This window comes from Gymnodraco acuticeps, unplaced genomic scaffold, assembly GCF_902827175.1.
Source record: "Gymnodraco acuticeps unplaced genomic scaffold, fGymAcu1.1, whole genome shotgun sequence".
In the NCBI taxonomy this organism is placed as follows: Eukaryota; Metazoa; Chordata; class Actinopteri; order Perciformes; family Bathydraconidae; genus Gymnodraco; species Gymnodraco acuticeps.
The window spans coordinates 3,483,107-3,502,962 of record NW_022989843.1 but is presented as its reverse complement, the minus strand read 5'-3'; the positions used below and the strand labels follow the sequence as shown (position 1 = coordinate 3,502,962).

The following is a 19,856-nucleotide window of genomic DNA, read 5'->3' as shown; positions in this document are numbered from 1 at the left end:
GTACTTCTTCCACCTCTGACCATAAATAAGTGGGAAAGATTTCAAATGAATTAAATTATTATTTGTAAACCACGTAGTGAGTCATATTTCCACACATAGAGGATCTTCGGTTTGTACGCACAACATTCACGCATGTGTACAGTGTGACCTTTCAGTGCAGCTGCCTGGGGAAGGCTGCACGACAAGAGTAAACGGGCCTGGAGCTCAAACACGACGAATTTTACCGTGTTAACCCTCCGTAAATGGGTTTATCACCACACCAGCCCTTACTTTCATCGCTCCCGTTCACCTCGACCGATTGTTGTGGATGGATTATCTTATTAACCGTCTCACCGAGAAGCCTTACTACGCCCAGTCAGCAGCGGCAGCCATAGCTCCGTCATTGACGCTGGAGGTTAGTGGGCTCGTCATCCGCAGACTGCCATTTCACCAGCAGGGAGCTAACAGGCTAGGCTAGCGGAGGCTTCAATGGAGAATTCACTAGCATGATGCTAATCTTAATCTTAAAGTACTGGAAGAGAACAGAACTAATATTTTGATATTCAAAGATATTGGAGATATATAATTTTCTGGTGACACATAACTAACGTGAGTAGGAATTTATCAACAATTATTTCCTCCTCAGTTTAGCATTACCATTTATAAAGCTAGCACAACAGTGGCTGTGTGATTTAACCTGACGCTAGGCAACATGTCAATTGTATGTGGAGTTATATCCAAATGTGTATAGATGAATTAGATTATTGGTTTGTTTTAACTTTGAATTAAGCCGGTGAGCCTTACATTGTCCGGGTTAATATCTGTCAGGTTAGTAGCGAACTGTGCTGCAGTTGAGTGGTTACATAATGTTAGCTTAACTGCTGACCGTCTGCGCGAATGCTAATGTTTTATATCATATCATGTTTTGCATGGTTAACAGCTAATTTGCACAGCGTACTTTATGTAATGAGCCTGTTTTAGCAACAGACTGTATGTGAGAGGACATGTTGTACTGCTTGTTGTATTGTTCCAGTCAGCCTGTTGTCGGACCATGCCGGTGTAACATGAAACCAACACGCCCTCTCTCTTTCTCCCTGTCTCCATGTGTGCCTTTAACAGAATATTGCAATCTGCCCCTGCAATGGCCGTATTTAGTCACCAGGTGCTTCTTGCAGTCACAAGATCAAGGTAAGAAAATGAATATCCTGTAACTAAATAACTTTATGAAATGCAGAAATGTTTAATTTCACAAAGTGGATTGACAGCAGTTACAACTCTTGGATCCTCTGTGCTGTGTTCAAGTCACTAGAGCTTAAGGTGTCTGTTTACACAGTGCATGCTGCAGACAGTGAGGCCTACTCAATGTGTCTCATGACACACACGATGTAAACACAGGACTACATTGGTTTCTACTGATGATGCAAGATCTGACACTGCTTTGTCCTCACTTTCATCCCATTTTCTCATGAGCCTAGTCAGTCTGTTGCATAATGTTAAATGTCAAAGTTAGCAACTTGTCAATTTATGCAGCGAGACAAAAATATACCAACTGTCAGAGACTTTGACATGTATTCTATGTTAGCTATACCTTTATTTTATTTATTTTAATTGAGCCACAATTCCATTATCACAATTGTAGTAATAGGATTCTTGCAACAAGTAATTTTAGTAGTTAATATGTTTTAAGTCCAAAGCTGTTCATAATATACATCAACGACATTGGCAGAGTATCAAATATATTGAAATGTATTTTATTTGCAGATGACACTAATATTTTTCGTTCCGGTGACAATTTGAAAGAGCTAATGGAAGTGATAACAGCAGAAATGATTAAAGTAAAACATTGGTTTGACACAAACAAATTATCATTAAATATAAGCAAAACAAAGATTATGTTATTTGGAAAACATAAAACAAATCCACAGATACAATTAATACTAGATATTAACATACACATAGAAAGAGTATATGAAATGAAGTTCCTTGGTGTGGTTTTAGACCACAAAATCAGCTGGAAACCTCATATCACTCATGTAAAAGCAAAACTGGCTAAAACTATCGCAATATTGGGAAAAGCCAGATACATTCTGGACTATAACTCATTGCATACTCTATATAACACACTAATATTGCCATATCTGATTTACTGTGTGGAGATTTGGGGAAACACGTACAAAACCAACCTACAGCCGTTATGCACATTACAAAAAAGGGCTATAAGAGTTATCAATAATGTTGGATATCTTGAACACACTAATGCATTATTTTTGAAGTCACACATATTGAAGTTCATTGATCTGGTTAAATTTAAAACGGCACAAATCATGTACAGAGCCAGACATAATCTACTTCCTAGGAAATTAAAAACATTATTCGTAGACAGAGAGGGTGGGGATAATTTGAGAGGAAATCTACATTTGAAACTCGAGGTCAGAACAACTCTGAGAAGTATGAGTTTAACAATCTGTGGTGTGATTTTATGGAATGGTTTGGAGCAGGAGTTAAAACAAAGCACAAGCATAATTCAGTTTAAAAGGATGTACAGAAACACTTTTTGGGAAAACTATGAGAATGAAGAAAGGTGATTGAAGATGAGAAATGATTGTGTATAAATATAAATGTATGTAGGAATAACTTGCATAATGATTTAAAGGACAATCATTGATCAAGTAAGGGGTGGGAATTAATAAGCATTTGCTTCCTCCTACTCTCTTTCGGACACATATGATTTATTATTAATATGAAGACATTTTTTGTTTTTTTGTTGAATATACAACTATTACCATGAATGTGGATAAATACTGTATTATAACAATACGGTATTCTGTTTTTCACATTTGTTATTTTTTAATCTGTTCGAAATAAAGACTGGAAGAAAGAAAGTCTTAACCCTGCTGATACATAACTCTACAGGTGGTTAAAGAGTTATATCTATCTACACCAAACCTTAGCACAAATGTCTGTCTAGTTTTATGATTAGTTTTATTATGACCTGTATTGGGGTATTGAGACTTACTTTATTTGTATTCTGCAGATGCACAACGACACATTTCACTTTATTCCATTGAGCTACAGGGGGTAGTAAAGCTCAGAAAAACGTATACATGTGCCAGGAAAGGCTGGGGAGAATAATACTGAAAGCCAATTAACATAAAGGTATAAAAAGCAGGATTTAAGAAATGTCCCTAAATTCAGTTACGATGATGATATGAGCCGACTGAAGCTGGAAACACAAACTTTTTTATGTTATATATATTCACAAATTAATTATTTTCAAATTCATAATGTGTTTTATTAATGAAATAATCTGGCCATCAAATACAAGCATTACACTTTCTTTATTTGTTCATATCAATAATACAATATTATGAAATAACTTACCAGTTTTTCTTGTTGCGTTTGCAGGGGATCATATTTGTTATCCAAGAGGAACAGCTGCTCCACTCTGTCTTCCAAAGCCTATCTCCACATAGACCCTCCCCGCCAGGTCTCCTCCGCAGTCACCCTCAGGCACTCCCGATTCGGCTCCCCACACTGTTACCGTGACCACAACTCCACCCTACTCGCCCGCTCTCTACATAGCTCCAGTTTTAGTGTCCTCCTGCAAGAAATAAAACAAGAGGACACTAAAACTTCACCAGCCGCTGCTCAGGATGCTTCTAAAAAGGACTCCGCTGCCCCCCAGGCTCAGGCTCAACCTCCACCTGCTCCCGCTACGACTCCCACAGCCGCCACCGCATCTGCTGTCCCTCCGGTGCAGGAGAAGGCAGTCGTGAAGAAGGCTCTGTATCAGAAGATTGTTGATGAGTTGAAGCATTACTACAATGGCTTCCGGTTGCTCGGCATCGATATCAAGATTGCAGGCAGGATGGTGTGGAGGCTGTTGCATGGACAACTGCTCTCACGCAGGGAGAGGAGAAGGGTAAGACAAGCTTTATTCAGTCTGTAAAATGTTATAATATTTATAATCAGTAACTGAAAACCCAGGCACAGGTCTATAGGTAATTTACAGTCTGTTAGTTATTGTTTTATGCATGTAGTAGTCTCACAAGACACCACAAATACTGTTGCATTGGTAAAACAATAACACTGCTTGCATAATCAACAATATAGAAGCAAATAAAGCTAAACCTGTAATAGGGCTGCGATTTTTCTGACAAATATTGCGATTTGCAATATTTGTTTTTAAGCTACCCAACGGAAGTTTATTGTAAAATGCGGCCAGAACTCCGACTAGGAAGGTCGTATCAACATGCTCCCGTCTCTAGCAGCCCCGCAGCCCGAGCTACGAGTGAAAAAACTAAACTTACATGAAACTTCCGTTGGGTTGCTTTAAAGTCAAGCTTCAGTTTAAGATTCACCCTGTAATAGAAACACGTGATGGAGCATTACTAACCTGACTCAGAAACCATCTAGGAAAGCTCCATTGGAAGCCATTTGGAAAGGGCAGGCACTTTCAGAAGCACTTGGCAGGTGATTGGATCAATCTGTCACCTTCTATCATGAGCTACTTCTGATTGATTAACAATGGCTGGTACATGTGGAGCACAGCACTTCTGATTGGTGTGGATGACTGACACACAATAAAAAAACTTAAAAAAATCGCAGGCTTTGCGATTTGATAATAGCATCATTTGAAATTGCGCTTTCGATTTAAAATCGATTAATCGTTCAGCCCTAACCTGTAACCTTAAATCATCATATTTTGTATGAATGAATTTCGGTGAATACATTAAACCTACCTGTGTGTATTAGTGAGTGATTTATACCTGAAAGTAACAAGCATGGCTAAACATTTACCATATTCTGAATGTGGACTGTTGAAACCAAGTCAAAAAATGATCTACATATGAAAGTATCCCCAAAGAATTATGGAAAGTTGCAGCCCTACAGTTCTGTTTTGTACATTTACCCCAAAATACTTTGATATATTAATGTCGCCCTGACTTACTTGGGTGAAAGAAACTGTGCACATTGAGATCTTTAGGCTCAGCATGCTGTAGTTCCGAATTTACTTTTTTAAAATTAGGTTCATTCATCAGCAAACATTCCACAAGCGCCATATTGGTTTCAAATGTGTTCTATTTTTTGCCGTGGTCTTAGCATTGAACTTCTTCTGTTGCCCTCCGGTCACAGCAGCAAGTCTGTCTGGATTCTTTACAATAGTCTGGTCTCTTTTTTTGTCTTCACTTAACGGCTCTGGAAGTAGTTTTTACTCTTTCTCTAAGTTGTTGTCAGTAAAACATTAGTGAGGCATATATTACAGGGCATGACATTAAGGATTTTGGGAGATGGCCCTGTGGGCCATCTAAGCTAATTTACAGATGGCCCTGAGTCCAATAGAGATGGCCCTGAAAAATGCGCACGGACGAAATGACACACGAAAGGTTTGGGGGACCTGCAGGTCTTAGATGCTGTCTGGTGCATTCTCTAGAATTATAAGATGAACCACCACAATATTATATTGTTCAATTTTATTCTTAATTTCACTTCTTCTTGTTTGTGTTTGCTGATTCAACGACTAATAGTCTTTCAAGAAAGTGTCAATGTCTGACTCGTCTATGTCTGACTCATCTGAGTCGTCAAGAGCTTCAGCCAAGCGCTTCTCGCCAGCAGCCACATTCTCTGCCTCAAGTCCGAGCTCGTCAGATATGGCCTCCTGGCGCACATTCTCCTCCTGCTCGGCTTCCTGATCCATAAGAACCAGGTCTTCATAGAGGTCGTCCCGTATCTCCTGCTCCTGCTCCTTCTGCCACGGGTTGAAGCCAGGGCGACGAGCCCTATTTCCTGAGGTCCACCACTTCTCCACGGCTCCGGCAGCATCAAAGTTGTCCATTGAGGGGCCCTCAATGGAGGAAAACATCAGGCGGCTGAGCTGCTCAGTACCCAGACAGGAACGCCAGTCGTTCTTCACCCTCTTCATGCAGCTGAACCCCCGCTCACACACTGCAGTGTTGACTGCCAGAACAAGGTATATTTCAAACAGTATTGACAGCCCCTTATACTGTTTGCATCTCTCAGTGTCACACAGGATGCCAGAGAAGATCTGTGGCATTCGAAGTGTGCGGGCTGCTGCATAACTCTTGTAGAGGATGAACTCAGACTTCAGCATTTTAGTTGTAACACTGTGCTCGTCCATCAGGGGCTGATAATGCTCACAGATATCAGCAAAGTCTTGTTTGCCATAGGCAGCCAGCTCCTGTCTGTCAGAGGGCCACTGACTGGGGTTGAAGATGGAAAATTTTGAAGGGACACTCCCTTTCTGGAGATCTTGGAATCTTTTCTCCAGGTGCTTGATGAGCACATCTGCAAACACATACACAATGTCAAATTATAATCCCTGTCTCTGGACCACCATAAAAAATCATTTATATCATAACAAATGTGAAATTATATTCCTGTCTTTGGACCACCATAAAAAAATTATCTATTAAAACATGTTATGCCCATATTTACTTATGAAGAAAATATTTACTTTTGAAGAAAAAATATTGAATATTTACTTTGAAGAAAATATTATTGGGCACATACCTATGACTTTCTTCCGGAGAAAGAGAATCTGCCCTTCGTTGACATACTTGAGTTTAGTCCCTCGGAAGAGGCCGGTTTTTGAGACTGCATCAATGACCTCCTGCATCCCCTCAGTTGGTTGGAACTGCAGGTCCACTAACTTCAGTGAGCATGTCTCCAGGGCTTCCACAGCATCACATACAGTCAGGCTGTCCTTCTGGAAGTTCAGTGACAACTCAGAGAGGGCTTCAAAAGTGTCACGCATGAAATAACTGAAAAGTACATTGTCATAGTCCATGAGGAAGGTGAGGATCCTGTACGCCCTTCCTCGCACCTTTGGGCTTGGCTTCGGTCTTCTCTCAGTGCTTATGAGATCCTGGAAGTAGGTCACGAATACCGCGTAGCTTTCGCACACAATCTGCAATAAAGATAGCAATTTTATATTTTCTATCCTGATGAGATTTAATTATCTATTAAATATTTGTTTAGACCTACCTTGTTGGCTTTGTGTATGTAAGGGAGAAATCTCGCCCCAGCAAGGTTGGTTGGCTTCAGCACTTTCTCCTCCAAGGCCTCCGCTACCAAACGCAGCTCATGTAAGGCTTTTGGGCTGAACTTATAGTGCTTGTAAAGCCACTTAAGGTTCTGATGAAGTGCCTTGAGCTTGTCAAGCTCCTTGAGGCTGTCAACGAGCCCCCTCTCAGCACGGTGGGCCACACAGTGAAGGGCAATGAGATATGCGATATCCCGTTTGAGGAGGGCCTGGACACCATTGTCTTTCCCGAAGTTAACAGCAGCCCCATCTGCCCCGAACCCCACCAACCTCTTCTTCCAGTCGTCCACTCTACCCCGTGCAAATGCTGTTTTTTTAATTTAAAATAGCACATTTATTAAATGTCATCAGCAAACAATTATTATTTTTTTAAATAGATAATCACATGTCATCAGAAAAGAATATCTTACCTCCCATAATGAGTGCATATAAGCCTTTAGCATTGGCTCGCTTGACGTGTTCAATGCTAAAAAAACACATTTTTTGGCCTCTTGGTGGAGTCTAGGTACCGTACGTACACGATTTCTTGTTCCAGGATCGCCTTGTCCGTTGCCCCATCTATCATGACTGAGAAGAATCGGGCACTCTTCACCTCAGCCAGAATAGGGTCATAAATGAACTGGTAGATGTCCACAAAAAATCTAAAAGTAAAAATATCAATTAGTTTAATACATTTGCATGTGGCAGTTGTAACATTTTAAGGTGAAATAAATGCAAGAAGTACTGGTACCAGTAATTCTAAAAATTTGTTGTGAAGAAAAGACATTTACTTTTGAAGAAAATATTTACCGTGCGCAGGCTTTGTCGTGGTGGTAACACAGGGGCATCTTGGCACCGGTCCTCCTGTTCAGGTCCACCAAGACAGGAAAATCTGTAAAGGGCCTCTCACTCTTGACCACAAAGTAGGCCACATGGAAAAGGTTGCTCATGCCAGCACGAAGTTCATCCTGCATCTTAGAGAGGCCACGCAGTATAGGGGCCACCACAGAATTCTCACCATCAATCTTTGCTTGGGAAGCTGCAGCACACAGCTCATGCTTCTTGCTTGGATCATGACAATCCAGTAATGTTTTGCGGAATGTACTGTTGCCCTTGTACAGACTGCATGTCCTGAAATTAGGGAAACATTTAAATAAGCAATGTGATTTTTTGGGGTTTGGGGCAACATTTTTTCTAAGTCGAGACATGGACAAAAATTGGCCAGAACTCCCCCTGTACATAGTGGAATTTGGGGCCAGAATATAGGATTTTTTCTAAGTCAAGTACATATACAAAATTGCATAATTATATAATAATAAGTTCATACATACTTATCACTGATGGAAGGGAAATGTCTGCAAGGCTCACAGAACATTTCATTCTTCTCTTTGTCAAATCTCAGCCATGGAAACTGGTCCAGCCAAGCTGGGATGAATGCCCTTGCCCTCTCCTTCCCCTCATAGTCTCTGGCCTTCTGAATTCTCTCTTCTTCTGACTGGGATTCTCTTTTGATTCTCTTTTTTGGGGGGGGGGGCTGCAGCTCAGTCTTTCTCTTCTTCTTTCCAGGTTGTTCACCTTGCTTTGGTGGACTAAGAAACATTGTAATACACTCTCACTTTAAATTATTTGATCATTATGTATTCAGCATCAGAATCCGTAACAAACTGAAATTCCCGCGAAAATGTGGTTGCATTCGATTCATTGTCCGGGTAGTATTCAGTTGCGCCACTTATGTGACAGACAAGAATTGTCAACTCTAATGTCTAACACTTAATGTGGAGAAAGAGATGTCCTGTATGGGTTGATTGTGCGTTGATCTGTTGGTAATGCCTCGGGGTTCCGGTGGGCATGTAAACAAATGCATAATGCTGCGCTATACTTTGTGGCCTCACCCGGTTGCATAGCGATACTTATTGTTTAGGTGTCTTTTAATAAGCAGGTAGTCCTATCAGTAGCTAGAACTAGCTGGATCTGATCGATATGGACATAAACGCGAGTGAAGTCTAATCTGACGGGAGAGAGAGATCAGCTGAGCAGGCTGACGAGTCGAAATGCAGCTCTGCATAATCACATGCAGCGGTGAGCGGACAAAACACACACTTCAGGTTAGAATATCACACGTAGCTATTTTAATGACCTCTCAAACTACCTAAACTAGTTATAGTAGATGTGTTTTAGTTTTACTGTCGGGTCAGTCATTACTGGATCCGCGAGCTGCATGATACTGACATAATAGATTGCCCGATCGGGCAACCAGCAGGTGAGGCTTCATTGCCCGAGCTAAATACTAGATGGCCCCAGGCCATCCTTAATGTCGAGCCCTGTATTATATGGCTTAAGGGTTACTTTGAATGGTTCACACCTTTGCATGTCAATAAGGAATGTGTACCCGAAGTTGTAGCAAATGGGAGGAAGAGCAAGTGATCAGTTGGGTAGTACCGTAGTGACAGCCGTTAAAAATCATCCACAGTTTTATCACTAGTCCTGCTGTGAGAGCAATTCAGTTCTAGTATTGGTCTGTGTAGTCTGCTGTATTTGTTAAGGACTGTTAGGTGCACTGTCATTCATATTTGACTGTAACTAAGTGTTGACATTGGAGCTAGTAGCAAGTTATTCAATGATGTAAAGCCACACATTTTGATCATAAATTAATTGTTGACAATTTCTTTAACAAAAGTATAGGCGTTAGTTTCATATTTTGAGCTTTTCTTTCTCTTATGTGATAGTAAATATGAAACAGCAGATCACATGACGTGGTCAGCTGAGCTTGTGTTCAGAAAACGTAAGCATGTTAGAAATGGTTAATACCCTCTGGAATTCATTTATGCAGATTTCAGATACACTTCACTGAGAGAAGACACTGGTAGATCATTGAAACAGGACATACTGTCTCTGTATGTCTCCATGACTCTCACTGACCCAAATTGTGTACATGCTCTAGTAAACTATTTTAAGGCTTATTTTAGAAGATGACTGTTAGAGCCACATGTGGGGATTCTTTGGTGAAGGAACATCCCCTCCTGCAATATTATGGTTCTATTGTGATCGCCCTATGGACACAAAATGGATCTAGCATGCAAACACACCTGAGCTCTGGCATGGATTAATTTATTTTCCACTTTAACATTGTTTTTTCTTTTTGTTTACAGCTATTGAGGACCTGCGCTGACCTTTTCCGTCTGGTGCCCTTCACGGTGTTCATCATCGTTCCTTTCATGGAGTTCCTTCTTCCTGTCTTCCTCAAACTTTTCCCGGAGATGTTGCCCTCCACCTTCGAGACAGAGTCTAAAAAGGCATGTGTACACACACACACACACACACACACACACACACACACACACACACACACACACACACACTGTTGCATGAATGGCCCACCAGAGTAGGGCTGCACGGTTTTGGGAAAACATCTAATTGCAATTTTTCTGACAAATATTGCGATTCGATTTGCGATATTTGTTTTTAAGCGACCCAACGGAAGTTTATTGTAAAATGCGGCCATATCTCTGGCTAGGAAGGTCGCATCAACATGCTCCCGTCTCTAGCACCCCCGCAGCCCGAGCTACGAGTGAAAGAACTAAACTTACATGAAACTTCCGTTGGGTTGCTTTAAAGGGGACCTATCATGCAAAATGCACTTTGTGATGTCTTTTATGCATAGATATGTTTGTTAGACGTCAAACCCTAACCCTAACCCGAAAGCACTTTTCAGACCCCCCGGGTCAGCATAACGTACTTTCCACTTGCCCGCTCGGGCCACTAAAAATATTGGTTTAAAAAAAAAAAAAATGGTCCTGTGTTATAGGTATTTTGACAAGCCATTTTGTTAAATTGTTTCGTTTATTAACGCTACAACATAGCGTTTCGTGAGGCGGTTGTCGTTGTTGGGTGAAAAGCAAACCGCTGTTTCCTGCGCAGCGCGAGCAGGCTCCCGTGAGCGGGAGCGCGCTCGTTCACTACAGACTTTCGCGCCACCTATCGCCAAATTTTTTTTAATACCAGCGGTAACCGGCCAAGCGCCGGGCAAAAACGATCTTCAAATAAAAGAAAGTCACCGGAGGAGTTAAAGGAGAGTGACGGGGAGGGAGAGAAAGTTTCAGCCAGCTTGATCGATGGAGTTGGCTTCTAGTGGTGCAGTGACGCATCCTAAAACCCTTTTATAATCTATCGATTAGATTTATGATTCGAACATTATAAAAGTAGGGTGTGGATATTATCCGGCTGAACAAAACGTGCATTTATCAAACAGGTTTGTTTTCCACAGACCTTATTTCCAGCTATTTTCCAAAACCCTGTGGAGAAATCCCATTGCTTTTTGTCGAGGGAACCAGCAGCTTACTTCCTGGTTTTAGGATGCGTCACTGGCTGCACCTCTCAATATGATGCCAATATAAACAAGGTCTTTAGTCGGCTCTGTACATCAATGCCGACCTATGCTGACAAGAACATATATATAAAGGTATATTCGCGATAGGGAAATGTCCCAGCAGTTTAGGAGAATGAAGGTTCTAATCTATTACATAGCCATTACATTTCTAACTCCTGATAATGACAGGAAGGCAGAAAGCGCATTATACTAATAATAATAATAATAATAGCAGACATTTTTTAACAATGACCACAATATAATTATTTTAATAAACCAAATATGAACAATTGAGGAAAATGAGGAAGAACTGATGATTCAAATGTTGTAGTACAAGTAGTAATGTAGTTTGTGCATACATTACTATTGCAACAAATGTGTTCATTTTCTTCATGATTAGTTGATTCTTTTGAACGAATGCTCCGGGCCAGTGGTTACAATGGTGGGGCCAGTGATAATAAAATGTTACCCTTAATGTCTACCCCTGGCTGTGACATGTCCATCCGATCTGACGTCAAATCGGCAGCGGACCCACAGAAAATTGCTATCAGAAACAATGCCTGACATGTTTTGGACGTAATCTCGTCTTTGTTTACATTAGCAAGCCTCGCTAACACTCAGAGCTAACCTGTACTGTAGAGCACATGTGTTTTTAAAAAGCAGGAAATAAACCTGCAAGAGAAAAGGCATTTGAGCTCCATACTATTTCAGAAATAATCCTTGACGTGGTTTAAACATGATGGCGTTTTATCACAAACGAATTTATCTCTGGTAGAATTCTGATCAGGCATTAGCTCCGCCTCCTATTCTTTCTTTTTTTTCAAGCTAAGGACCCAAAATCTGCGCTTCCCTAACAGGGCTGCAAAAGAGGGGTTTGAGCAGTAAGAGGTATGGCTACAATGGGTGATCTGTTTGGTATTTTGAAAAAAAAACTTCACAGAAATGTTTTATATAGGTATGGCCCTACAATATATTTTTTAAATATAGCATGATAGGTCCACTTTAAAGTCAAGCTTCAGTTTAAGATTCACCCTGTAATAGATGTAAAACATGTGATGGAGCATTACTAACCTGTCTCAGATGGTTCGTTTCACCAAACCATCTATGAAAGCTCCATTGGAAGCCATTTGGAAAGGGCAGGCACTTTCAAAAATACTTGGCAGGTGATTGGATCAATCTGTCTATCACCTTCTATCATGGGCTACTTCTGATTGGTTAACAATGGTTGGTACATGTGGAGCACAGCACTTCTGATTGGTGTAACAAGTGACATGTAATAATGATGACTGACACACAAGAAGAAAAAAAACAAATTGTTAAAAAAAATCGCAGGCGTTGCGATTTCATAATCGCATCATTTAAAATCGCGATTTCGATTTAAAATCGATTAATCGTTCAGCCCTACACCAGAGTCAATTGTGATTTATATAATTGCTCAGATATGCCAGGCAGCAGACTTTATCTAATCTTTATTTACTTTAGGAGCGGTAGCCTGATGTACACATGCTCTCCAAACCTGTCAGATTCAAACTATCTTTCCAAAAATCCTTAATATAACTATTGTTTGGGTAATTTTAACTTCTCATCTGCTGTGAATAAAATGCAGCAGCTTTTTGTACTTGGTCCAGCTGACCTGACATCTCTGATGTTGTGGAGCTCTGTTGAGGGATAACAGAAATGCTCTCGTGCTCCACGATACCTACAATTATAAACAAAACATGTAAAACATAACTGTCTTAAATTGTTTGTGAAGTCGTGTTTTTGTACTACGCGGCCATTAATGCCACCTTAAAAATTAACCGGAATGTTAGCAATATGTTCTGTATTCGACAACTGTATTTAAATGCATTAAACTAAAGCTGTCTTCAAAAGTATTTAGTTTTAATTAACCTGCGTCTCACTCTTCTTCATGCAGGAGGAGAAGCAGAAGAAAGGTCTGGCAGCGAAGCTGGAGCTGGCTAAGTTTTTGCAAGAGACCATCGCTGAGATGGCTCAAAGGAATAAAGCAAAAGCTCAGACTGAGGATGAGACACAGCGCTTCTCCACATATGTTCAGAAGGTACATTGTTTTTATTATTATTGACAATTATATGACTTAAAACACATTTAACTAGCTTAACTCAAGGGGAAACATTTTTTAAGAGTAACGTTGTGACCAAATGTGCGCAGCATTAGTGACAGTTTGTCTTCTCGTCAGGTCCGGGGCACAGGAGAGCAGCCCACCACGAAGGACATCGTCCGGTTTTCGAAGCTGTTTGAGGACGAGCTGACGCTGGAGCACCTGGAGCGACCCCAGCTGGTGGCTCTGTGTAAACTGTTGGAGCTGCAGCCCATCGGCACAAACAACTTGCTGCGTTTCCAGCTGATGATGCAGCTCAGAACCATCAAGTCAGACGACGAGGTGAGATGGAGGTCAAGGATGTGATCGTTGTCCCCTCTGATGTGCAGCTATCATCTTTTCTTGTGCAACACGTTTTGACTCCCCTCTCTGTTTCTTCACAGATGATTGCAGCAGAGGGTGTGCCAGCGTTGAGTGTGTCTGAACTTCAGGCAGCGTGTCGTAGTCGGGGGATGAGGTCTCTGGGTCTCACAACCGAACAGCTAAATCAGCAGATGCAGCAGGTGAGAGGCTACATGATGAGTTTGTTGCTTTTATTGGTCCCTAAGACACTACATTTATGTTTCCGCACAACATTCTCAGAGGCTGAGGAGTTCAATGTTTTTTGTTTAATAAAAGAATGAAACTATTTATATTTTGTCATTGTTCCCTAAATCAATGTTGTTCTCCGTCTAGTGGCTGGACCTGCACCTGAAGGAGAACGTTCCTCCATCGCTGCTGCTGCTCTCCAGAGCCATGTATCTGACCGACCTCAAACCAAAACCTCCAGTCATCCCGCCTGTTGCCAAACTAGAGGTCCGTCCTTTACTTAGACTTGTACTGCATTTCCCCTTGAGTGTACAGATCAGAGGGCAAGTTTTGCGGCTTGAGTTTCAAACAGTTCAATTTCTGGTATTCAGGTCACTGACGTTTGGTACCGTTCACCGTTTGCTCTCCTTACGGAAAGCACCTTGATGTACTATGAAATAACTATTTATTTAGGCTACAACTAGTGGTTATTTGCATTGATGAAGTAGTGGAATTTTAATGTAATATTAAAATTAAATATATAAAAGCAGCAAAAACATTTAAAATTCATTAATAATTTCACATTTTTAACTGCTGCGCACAAGATCTATCTTCCTTTTATTGATATCTAAATCCGGCCAATAAAAGGAACAGACCTGTCTTTCGTGGGAGGCGTGTGGCGCAGTGGAATAGTGCGTTGGCGTCCGGATCAGGGGAGCACAGGTTCAAACCCCACTGCAGTCAGCATGTGGTTGTGTCACTGGGCAAGACACTTCACCCCAAATTGCTCCTGTGGGGATTGTCTACAGTACTGAATGTATGTAAGTCGCTTTGGATAAAAGCGTCTAACATGTAATGTAATGTCTTCTTATCAGATGTTTGTTGTTGTTTTTGCAGAAAGCTCCTCCTCCTCCAGTGGAGAATGCAGGAGCAAACGTGACCTCAGTTAGCACCGACATGTTGGCGGACCCTGCTCTCATCATCAAAGAAAGATTGGTCAGTGGATTCATAACACACAGCAGCAGAATGGTGTAACATTACGAAAGAAAAACAATTATGAATTAATTAAACTATGTAGCTCATTATCAAGACAAAAATCTAACATTTTCACTAGTACACATTACAGAATCAGGGCATGACTGCTCAAAATAAACTAAAGGAGTTTGACTGCAGTGTTTACTCCAGGAAAATCCATGCTTTGACCGAGCGCAGTCATTCTAGTAACTTTATGCATAACGCTGTGATGTCGGTAATGCTGCCATATGACCCCAGCCTTAATTCTAATCTATTTGCTGGGACAAGAAGATAGATACCACCCAAAAGTGCCTAGACCTTTTGTAGATAGATGACTGCAGCGGTTGGTTTGATAAATGTAAGAATGATTGTTACACGTGCGTGTTGGGGAGCAGTTCACATGAACCATTAAGTCGTGCAGGAACCTCCATCTTATACTTGTTTACCTGTGTGCTGCAGGTGGAGGAGTTGAGAGACAAGGCTCCCGTGATCTCGGACAAACCCCTGACCCCCGCTGAAGTCCTTCAGGTGAAATCACATTGTTGCCCGGTGCTGTGGAATCCACAGAAACCAGTTTGAGATGTTATGCAGCACAGGTTTAATCCTGTTAGTGCTTCCTGGCTTTGATCTTTGTCCCATGGCATGTTAATCTCTCACAATGGGACTGGGCTACTTTTCTGGAAAAACAGCTATTCAGCCCTTTCCTTGACTACATGATGTTTTCCATTGATGACAAGGAAAAGTGGTTAGGAAAAGTCACATGATGTAATTATTAGACCACGGCCAGGGTATCTCAGCAGTCTAATATGACCTTGGTGACCCCGATTCATGTCTGTCTGATGACCTTTGTGACGGCTAACCCTCTCTCACTATCTATCCCATGATGTCACCTAATGGCTGTGAGCTATCAATTAAAGGCAGGATGATATAAATAGTAAAAATAAAAGTATGTTTGAATAGGTTTTAAATGGGGAAAAACATGATGTGGTAGTCTAACCAAGCTCTTCTTTTTCTGCAGGCTAAAGCAGCGACAGAGGTATCCCAGAAGAGCAAGATGAGTGCCAACGGTGTATAAAGCGGAGCTGGAGCCTCTGGACTGAAGAGAGGATGGACTGAGCTCTGTGTCCTCGGGGGGGAAGAGAGGGACCACAGGGTTGTAGTGGTCAGATAAGGGGCATTTGATGGTCTGCATTTCGGCAGACCTTTAAACTCCTCCTTTTTAAATATCTCGTTCTGTCTTCAGTCCAGAGGGACTGGGGGATCACTGGCTCCGTTCAGCATTGTGTTTGGTATGTTGATCCTGGGAGTCCTGTTCCCTCTTTCTCTCGCTCTCCGTTTACACCCAGGGAAAGGTCTGCTGCCTCTTCTGCTTCTTTATCCCCTCAAACCTTCTGATTTGTGCACTCCGTTCTCTGTCACTCTCCATTCGAGCTGGACAAACCAGCCTGACGTTTCAGAGAACTGGCAGAACATTAATGGTGTGAATACTTTGACCTAATGTCCTGGAAGTGATGCCCAAACTGCCCACGGCAGAGCCGGGTTAACCGTCTGTTTGATGGTGTCTCCTTACAGTCCAGGCACCCTCCTTCTCCTGTACATTTGTAAATATTCTGTATATTTTTGTCCGTCTTATATCGCAGCAGCAGCAGCTTGTATATTTTGCTATGCAAAGTCTACAGTCCCTTGAAAAATGTCAAGTATTTCATTTGTTTTTATTTGGATTCCTTATTCGCTCCTCTTCAGGATATAAGAGAAGTAATTTATTTCAGAAATACGTTAATGAACTTTTTAGTTTAGTAGTAGTGGTACCATCTCCAGGAAGCTGGATCATTCTGAGGTGCTGAAGCAAATGACACATCTGAACCGGCTTATGAAATAAAAAGCAAAAAGGTTCAAAAAGTCATCGTGTCATTTCTCCAGCTGCAGATTTGTTCTGGCCCTACATCTGAACAGGGTGTAACGTAGCTGCTTTCTGCTGCAATTAGAACATGAAGATGGTATATTATTCAGAGAAAGGTCACTCCTTAAATCCAGAGGTGACTGAGGTAAGCTGCAGTCTGCCTCCACTGGTAAACCACTGAACAGACTATCTGCAAATTGTGCAGATTTTATTTGCATACACTGTATAGTGTATGTATTGTGTTTTAACATTATGATACTAAGATTTATTTTAAACTGAAAATACTTGATGTTATTCATTAAGACATATTATTAATATGGGGAATAAGCTTAAATTCTGAAGCCACAAATGAGATTTGTTTTGGTATGGTGGCTCCAAAAGAGATAAATATAAAGCATTCAGTTTGATTCACCCAAATATCCTACGGCATAATATGACCCTAAAGCTATAATTGGAAGGTTTACCACATACATGTGTACTGTATGAATACAGTTGAATGTGTGTTTGACATTGCTGAAGATTTTCCATCCCTCTTTATACATTTGACATTGTTGGAGTAACGTGTTGTCTCCAAACATTCTTCCCCATTACTATTTTATCCATAGGCATATCCGAGAAGTGGATGTCAAAATCAAAGGATATTTTTTAAGCAAATAGTTTGCTAATGAAGATTTATTTTATTGGTTTTACATATGTGCCTAAGGTTAAAGGGCGATTGTTTTTATGTTTGCTCCTTTCATCACAACAGATTTTCTATATTGTACAACAGTTTTTGGTTTGATCTTCATCGCGCTGTGTTTAAAGCGCCCAGTTGCACCATTTCTCTTAAGTGGAATGTCTCCTCTTCCCTTCCCCATTGGATCCAAAATAGTCTTTCCCAGTATTGATACTAATGGAAAAAGCGATCAGCTCTGCATTTGTGGTACAAATGGGATCTGATTAGTTGCTTTCTGATCTCTTGTTTGGGCTTTGCTGCCATATAAAAAAAAAAAGAATCCCAAGACATTCTGAGTAGATGAAACTGATTAATGTTGTGAAACAAAAGGTCGATGCTCTCAAAAACATCGGTCACTGACCTGAGCGCTGTGTCATGTTGATAAGCTGCTCCTTAGATGTGTTTAGTTAATCTGCGAGGAGGTTTTCTGATGTTGGCGACTGGCACCTTCTCTTGCATGATAGAAGGATCGCACAGCATTCAATAATGGGGGTGACTAGACTGGGTTCATATTCTGCTGTGCCTTTGAACTGAAATGAAAAAGTTTTGTGAATTTTCAGGATGCATTTCTCTGCATCTGCAATATATTCACAGGTGAATCCTTAATTGTCTACCTGGTTTCACATCGTTCATTCATCAGCATCTCGGTGTGCCTGTCTGGTATTTACAACTTCCTGCTATCTCAGATGGTTTGGTTCATCAATGCTACCATGATGTGTCCTCTTGTCTTTAAGGATTGTTTCTTTCAGTTTGAAATGCACTGCTGTCCAGTTAGTTCTTACCCTGTGTTAAATGTGTGCATCAACTTTGCCATTGAAAGTGAGTGTCTGGGAAGACAAAATGTACAGAAATAAAAATAATTGAACCCTTTCTAGCCGTATCATATATTTCTTTGTCGACAGTACTTGGGTTGGGAAATCCAATTAAGGTGTATCTGGATTTTATAATAATACCATGTCTGATTTATTACATTAAGACGGTATGCTTTTGTATCACAAGTTTTCTGAAATGCATGTTTAAATTATATTGGGCATTATTTTATGCTATTTGCATACATTCCAAGATCCTGATACCTACAAATTAAAAAGACCTGTAGGAAGATACATTTCACACTCCCCAAAAGATTTCGGCGAACATTTGGAGTAATTAAGTCACATTATATGGAAGCTGATAAAACGAAAATGATCATGTCAATAAAAAAACTGCAGCATGTTTTGAAACGATATTCATATCATATAACAGAAGAAAAAAAACTAGAAACAATGAAAGAGTGGTGTGTCCTATTTATTCAGGGGAGTAATGCTTTGGGTTGTTGACATTTGAGCTATTGAAAAATAAATTAAGACTTCAATAAAGTAACTGTTGAATTTAAATTCAATAAAATAAGTCCTAAAATCCAACAAAAAGAAGTGTGGCCTACTTGACCAGTGTGGTGATAATGCATGTCATAGATTAGGATCAAATGAGTCACATAAAGTGGAAGCTATTAAAAGGAATTTGATTAATTAATGATTCATAATATTTATTTTTCATTTTTATTGTAGAAGGTGGACTAAAGTTCACTAAAAGTAAGTGTCCTTCTTTTCCAGTGTAGTAATAATGATTAATTGGGATCCGAAAAAGTCATGACATTAGAAACTTAAAGAAATTAGACTTTTCAACAAAATAATGCTGAATTTTCATAAAAAATGAAGGATTAACTAATGCAGTGGTGCATCAAACATTTAAAAACAATTATTGACAGAAAATTCATTTTCCTAGCAATTTTTTCACCTGTTATCAATTCATAAATACAATATATAATTTAGGTTAGGTTTAGACTAACCTAGAATAGATCACCAGATTTTCTTTTCACTTGCCTCTGTGCGTTCACACCTGCCTTGTATAGTCCGGTTGAATCGAACCCTGGTGCGTTTAGCCGCTTGGTGCGGTTCATTTGGGTCGGTGTGAACGCAGTCCGAGACCTCTTAAGTGAACTAAACAACCGGACTCTGGTCCGCTAAAATAGGTGGTCTCGGAACGCTTGCTTGCGAACTCTGGAGCGGTTCATTGCTGGTGTGAACGCAGTCCGCACCAAAACATACGAAGCGTATAGTATTTACGTGTCACAAGAACGCGGATGTCTTCAAAAATCTTCAGCGAAAGAGTCTTTCAAGACATCCACGGTTGTTTAGTTAAAGAGTGAAGCAGAATTAAGTGTTGAACAGTGTTGTG

General features: G+C 40.6%; 3 protein-coding genes across 5 annotated transcripts; 1 reads left to right on the top strand and 2 right to left on the bottom strand.

The window, feature by feature from the left end:
• The first annotated feature begins 125 nt into the window (after positions 1 to 125).
• Positions 126 to 18,512, top strand: letm2 (leucine zipper-EF-hand containing transmembrane protein 2). 2 transcript variants are annotated; one of them, XM_034237762.1, is made up of 11 exons: positions 126 to 394; positions 1,099 to 1,167; positions 3,385 to 3,901; positions 10,171 to 10,314; positions 13,303 to 13,446; positions 13,585 to 13,788; positions 13,890 to 14,009; positions 14,182 to 14,301; positions 14,911 to 15,009; positions 15,487 to 15,555; positions 16,046 to 18,512. In XM_034237762.1, the coding sequence occupies exons 2-11, from the start codon at positions 1,121 to 1,123 to the stop codon at positions 16,100 to 16,102; spliced, it is 1,521 nt and encodes a 506-aa protein (XP_034093653.1). In that variant the 5' UTR covers positions 126 to 394; positions 1,099 to 1,120; the 3' UTR covers positions 16,103 to 18,512. The 2 variants fall into 2 exon arrangements, with proteins under 2 accessions (XP_034093653.1, XP_034093644.1); XM_034237753.1 differs by having other exon boundaries at positions 131 to 588.
• On the bottom strand, positions 5,485 to 7,502 carry LOC117560765. Of its 2 annotated transcripts, XM_034237771.1 has the most exons (3): positions 6,985 to 7,502; positions 6,511 to 6,907; positions 5,485 to 6,285 (listed from the first exon to the last, which is right to left on the bottom strand). In XM_034237771.1, exons 2-3 carry the CDS (start codon positions 6,785 to 6,787, stop codon positions 5,501 to 5,503), a joined length of 1,062 nt encoding a protein of 353 aa, XP_034093662.1. In that variant the 5' UTR covers positions 6,788 to 6,907; positions 6,985 to 7,502; the 3' UTR covers positions 5,485 to 5,500. The 2 variants fall into 2 exon arrangements, with proteins under 2 accessions (XP_034093662.1, XP_034093670.1); XM_034237779.1 differs by having other exon boundaries at positions 6,511 to 7,502.
• Positions 7,494 to 8,401, bottom strand: LOC117560774. Its single transcript, XM_034237791.1, has 2 exons — positions 7,832 to 8,401; positions 7,494 to 7,683 (listed from the first exon to the last, which is right to left on the bottom strand). Exons 1-2 carry the CDS (start codon positions 8,260 to 8,262, stop codon positions 7,509 to 7,511), a joined length of 606 nt encoding a protein of 201 aa, XP_034093682.1. The 5' UTR covers positions 8,263 to 8,401; the 3' UTR covers positions 7,494 to 7,508.
• Positions 18,513 to 19,856: the final 1,344 nt, after the last annotated feature.

Bases quoted from the DNA above. Each gene is read 5' to 3' on its own strand.
- letm2 (XM_034237762.1), top strand. From the start codon at position 1,121: ATGGCCGTATTTAGTCACCAGGTGCTTCTTGCAGTCACAAGATCAAG. The intron at 1,168-3,384 runs GTAAGAAAATGA...TTGCGTTTGCAG, and splicing joins CTTGCAGTCACAAGATCAAG to GGGATCATATTTGTTATCCA. The intron at 13,447-13,584 runs GTACATTGTTTT...TCTTCTCGTCAG, and splicing joins TCTCCACATATGTTCAGAAG to GTCCGGGGCACAGGAGAGCA.
- LOC117560765 (XM_034237779.1), bottom strand. From the start codon at position 6,787: ATGGACTATGACAATGTACTTTTCAGTTATTTCATGCGTGACACTTTT. The intron at 6,286-6,510 runs GTATGTGCCCAA...ATGTGTTTGCAG, and splicing joins TCTCCGGAAGAAAGTCATAG to ATGTGCTCATCAAGCACCTG.
- LOC117560774 (XM_034237791.1), bottom strand. From the start codon at position 8,262: ATGTACAGGGGGAGTTCTGGCCAATTTTTGTCCATGTCTCGACTTAGA. The intron at 7,684-7,831 runs GTAAATATTTTC...TTTTACTTTTAG, and splicing joins CACGACAAAGCCTGCGCACG to ATTTTTTGTGGACATCTACC.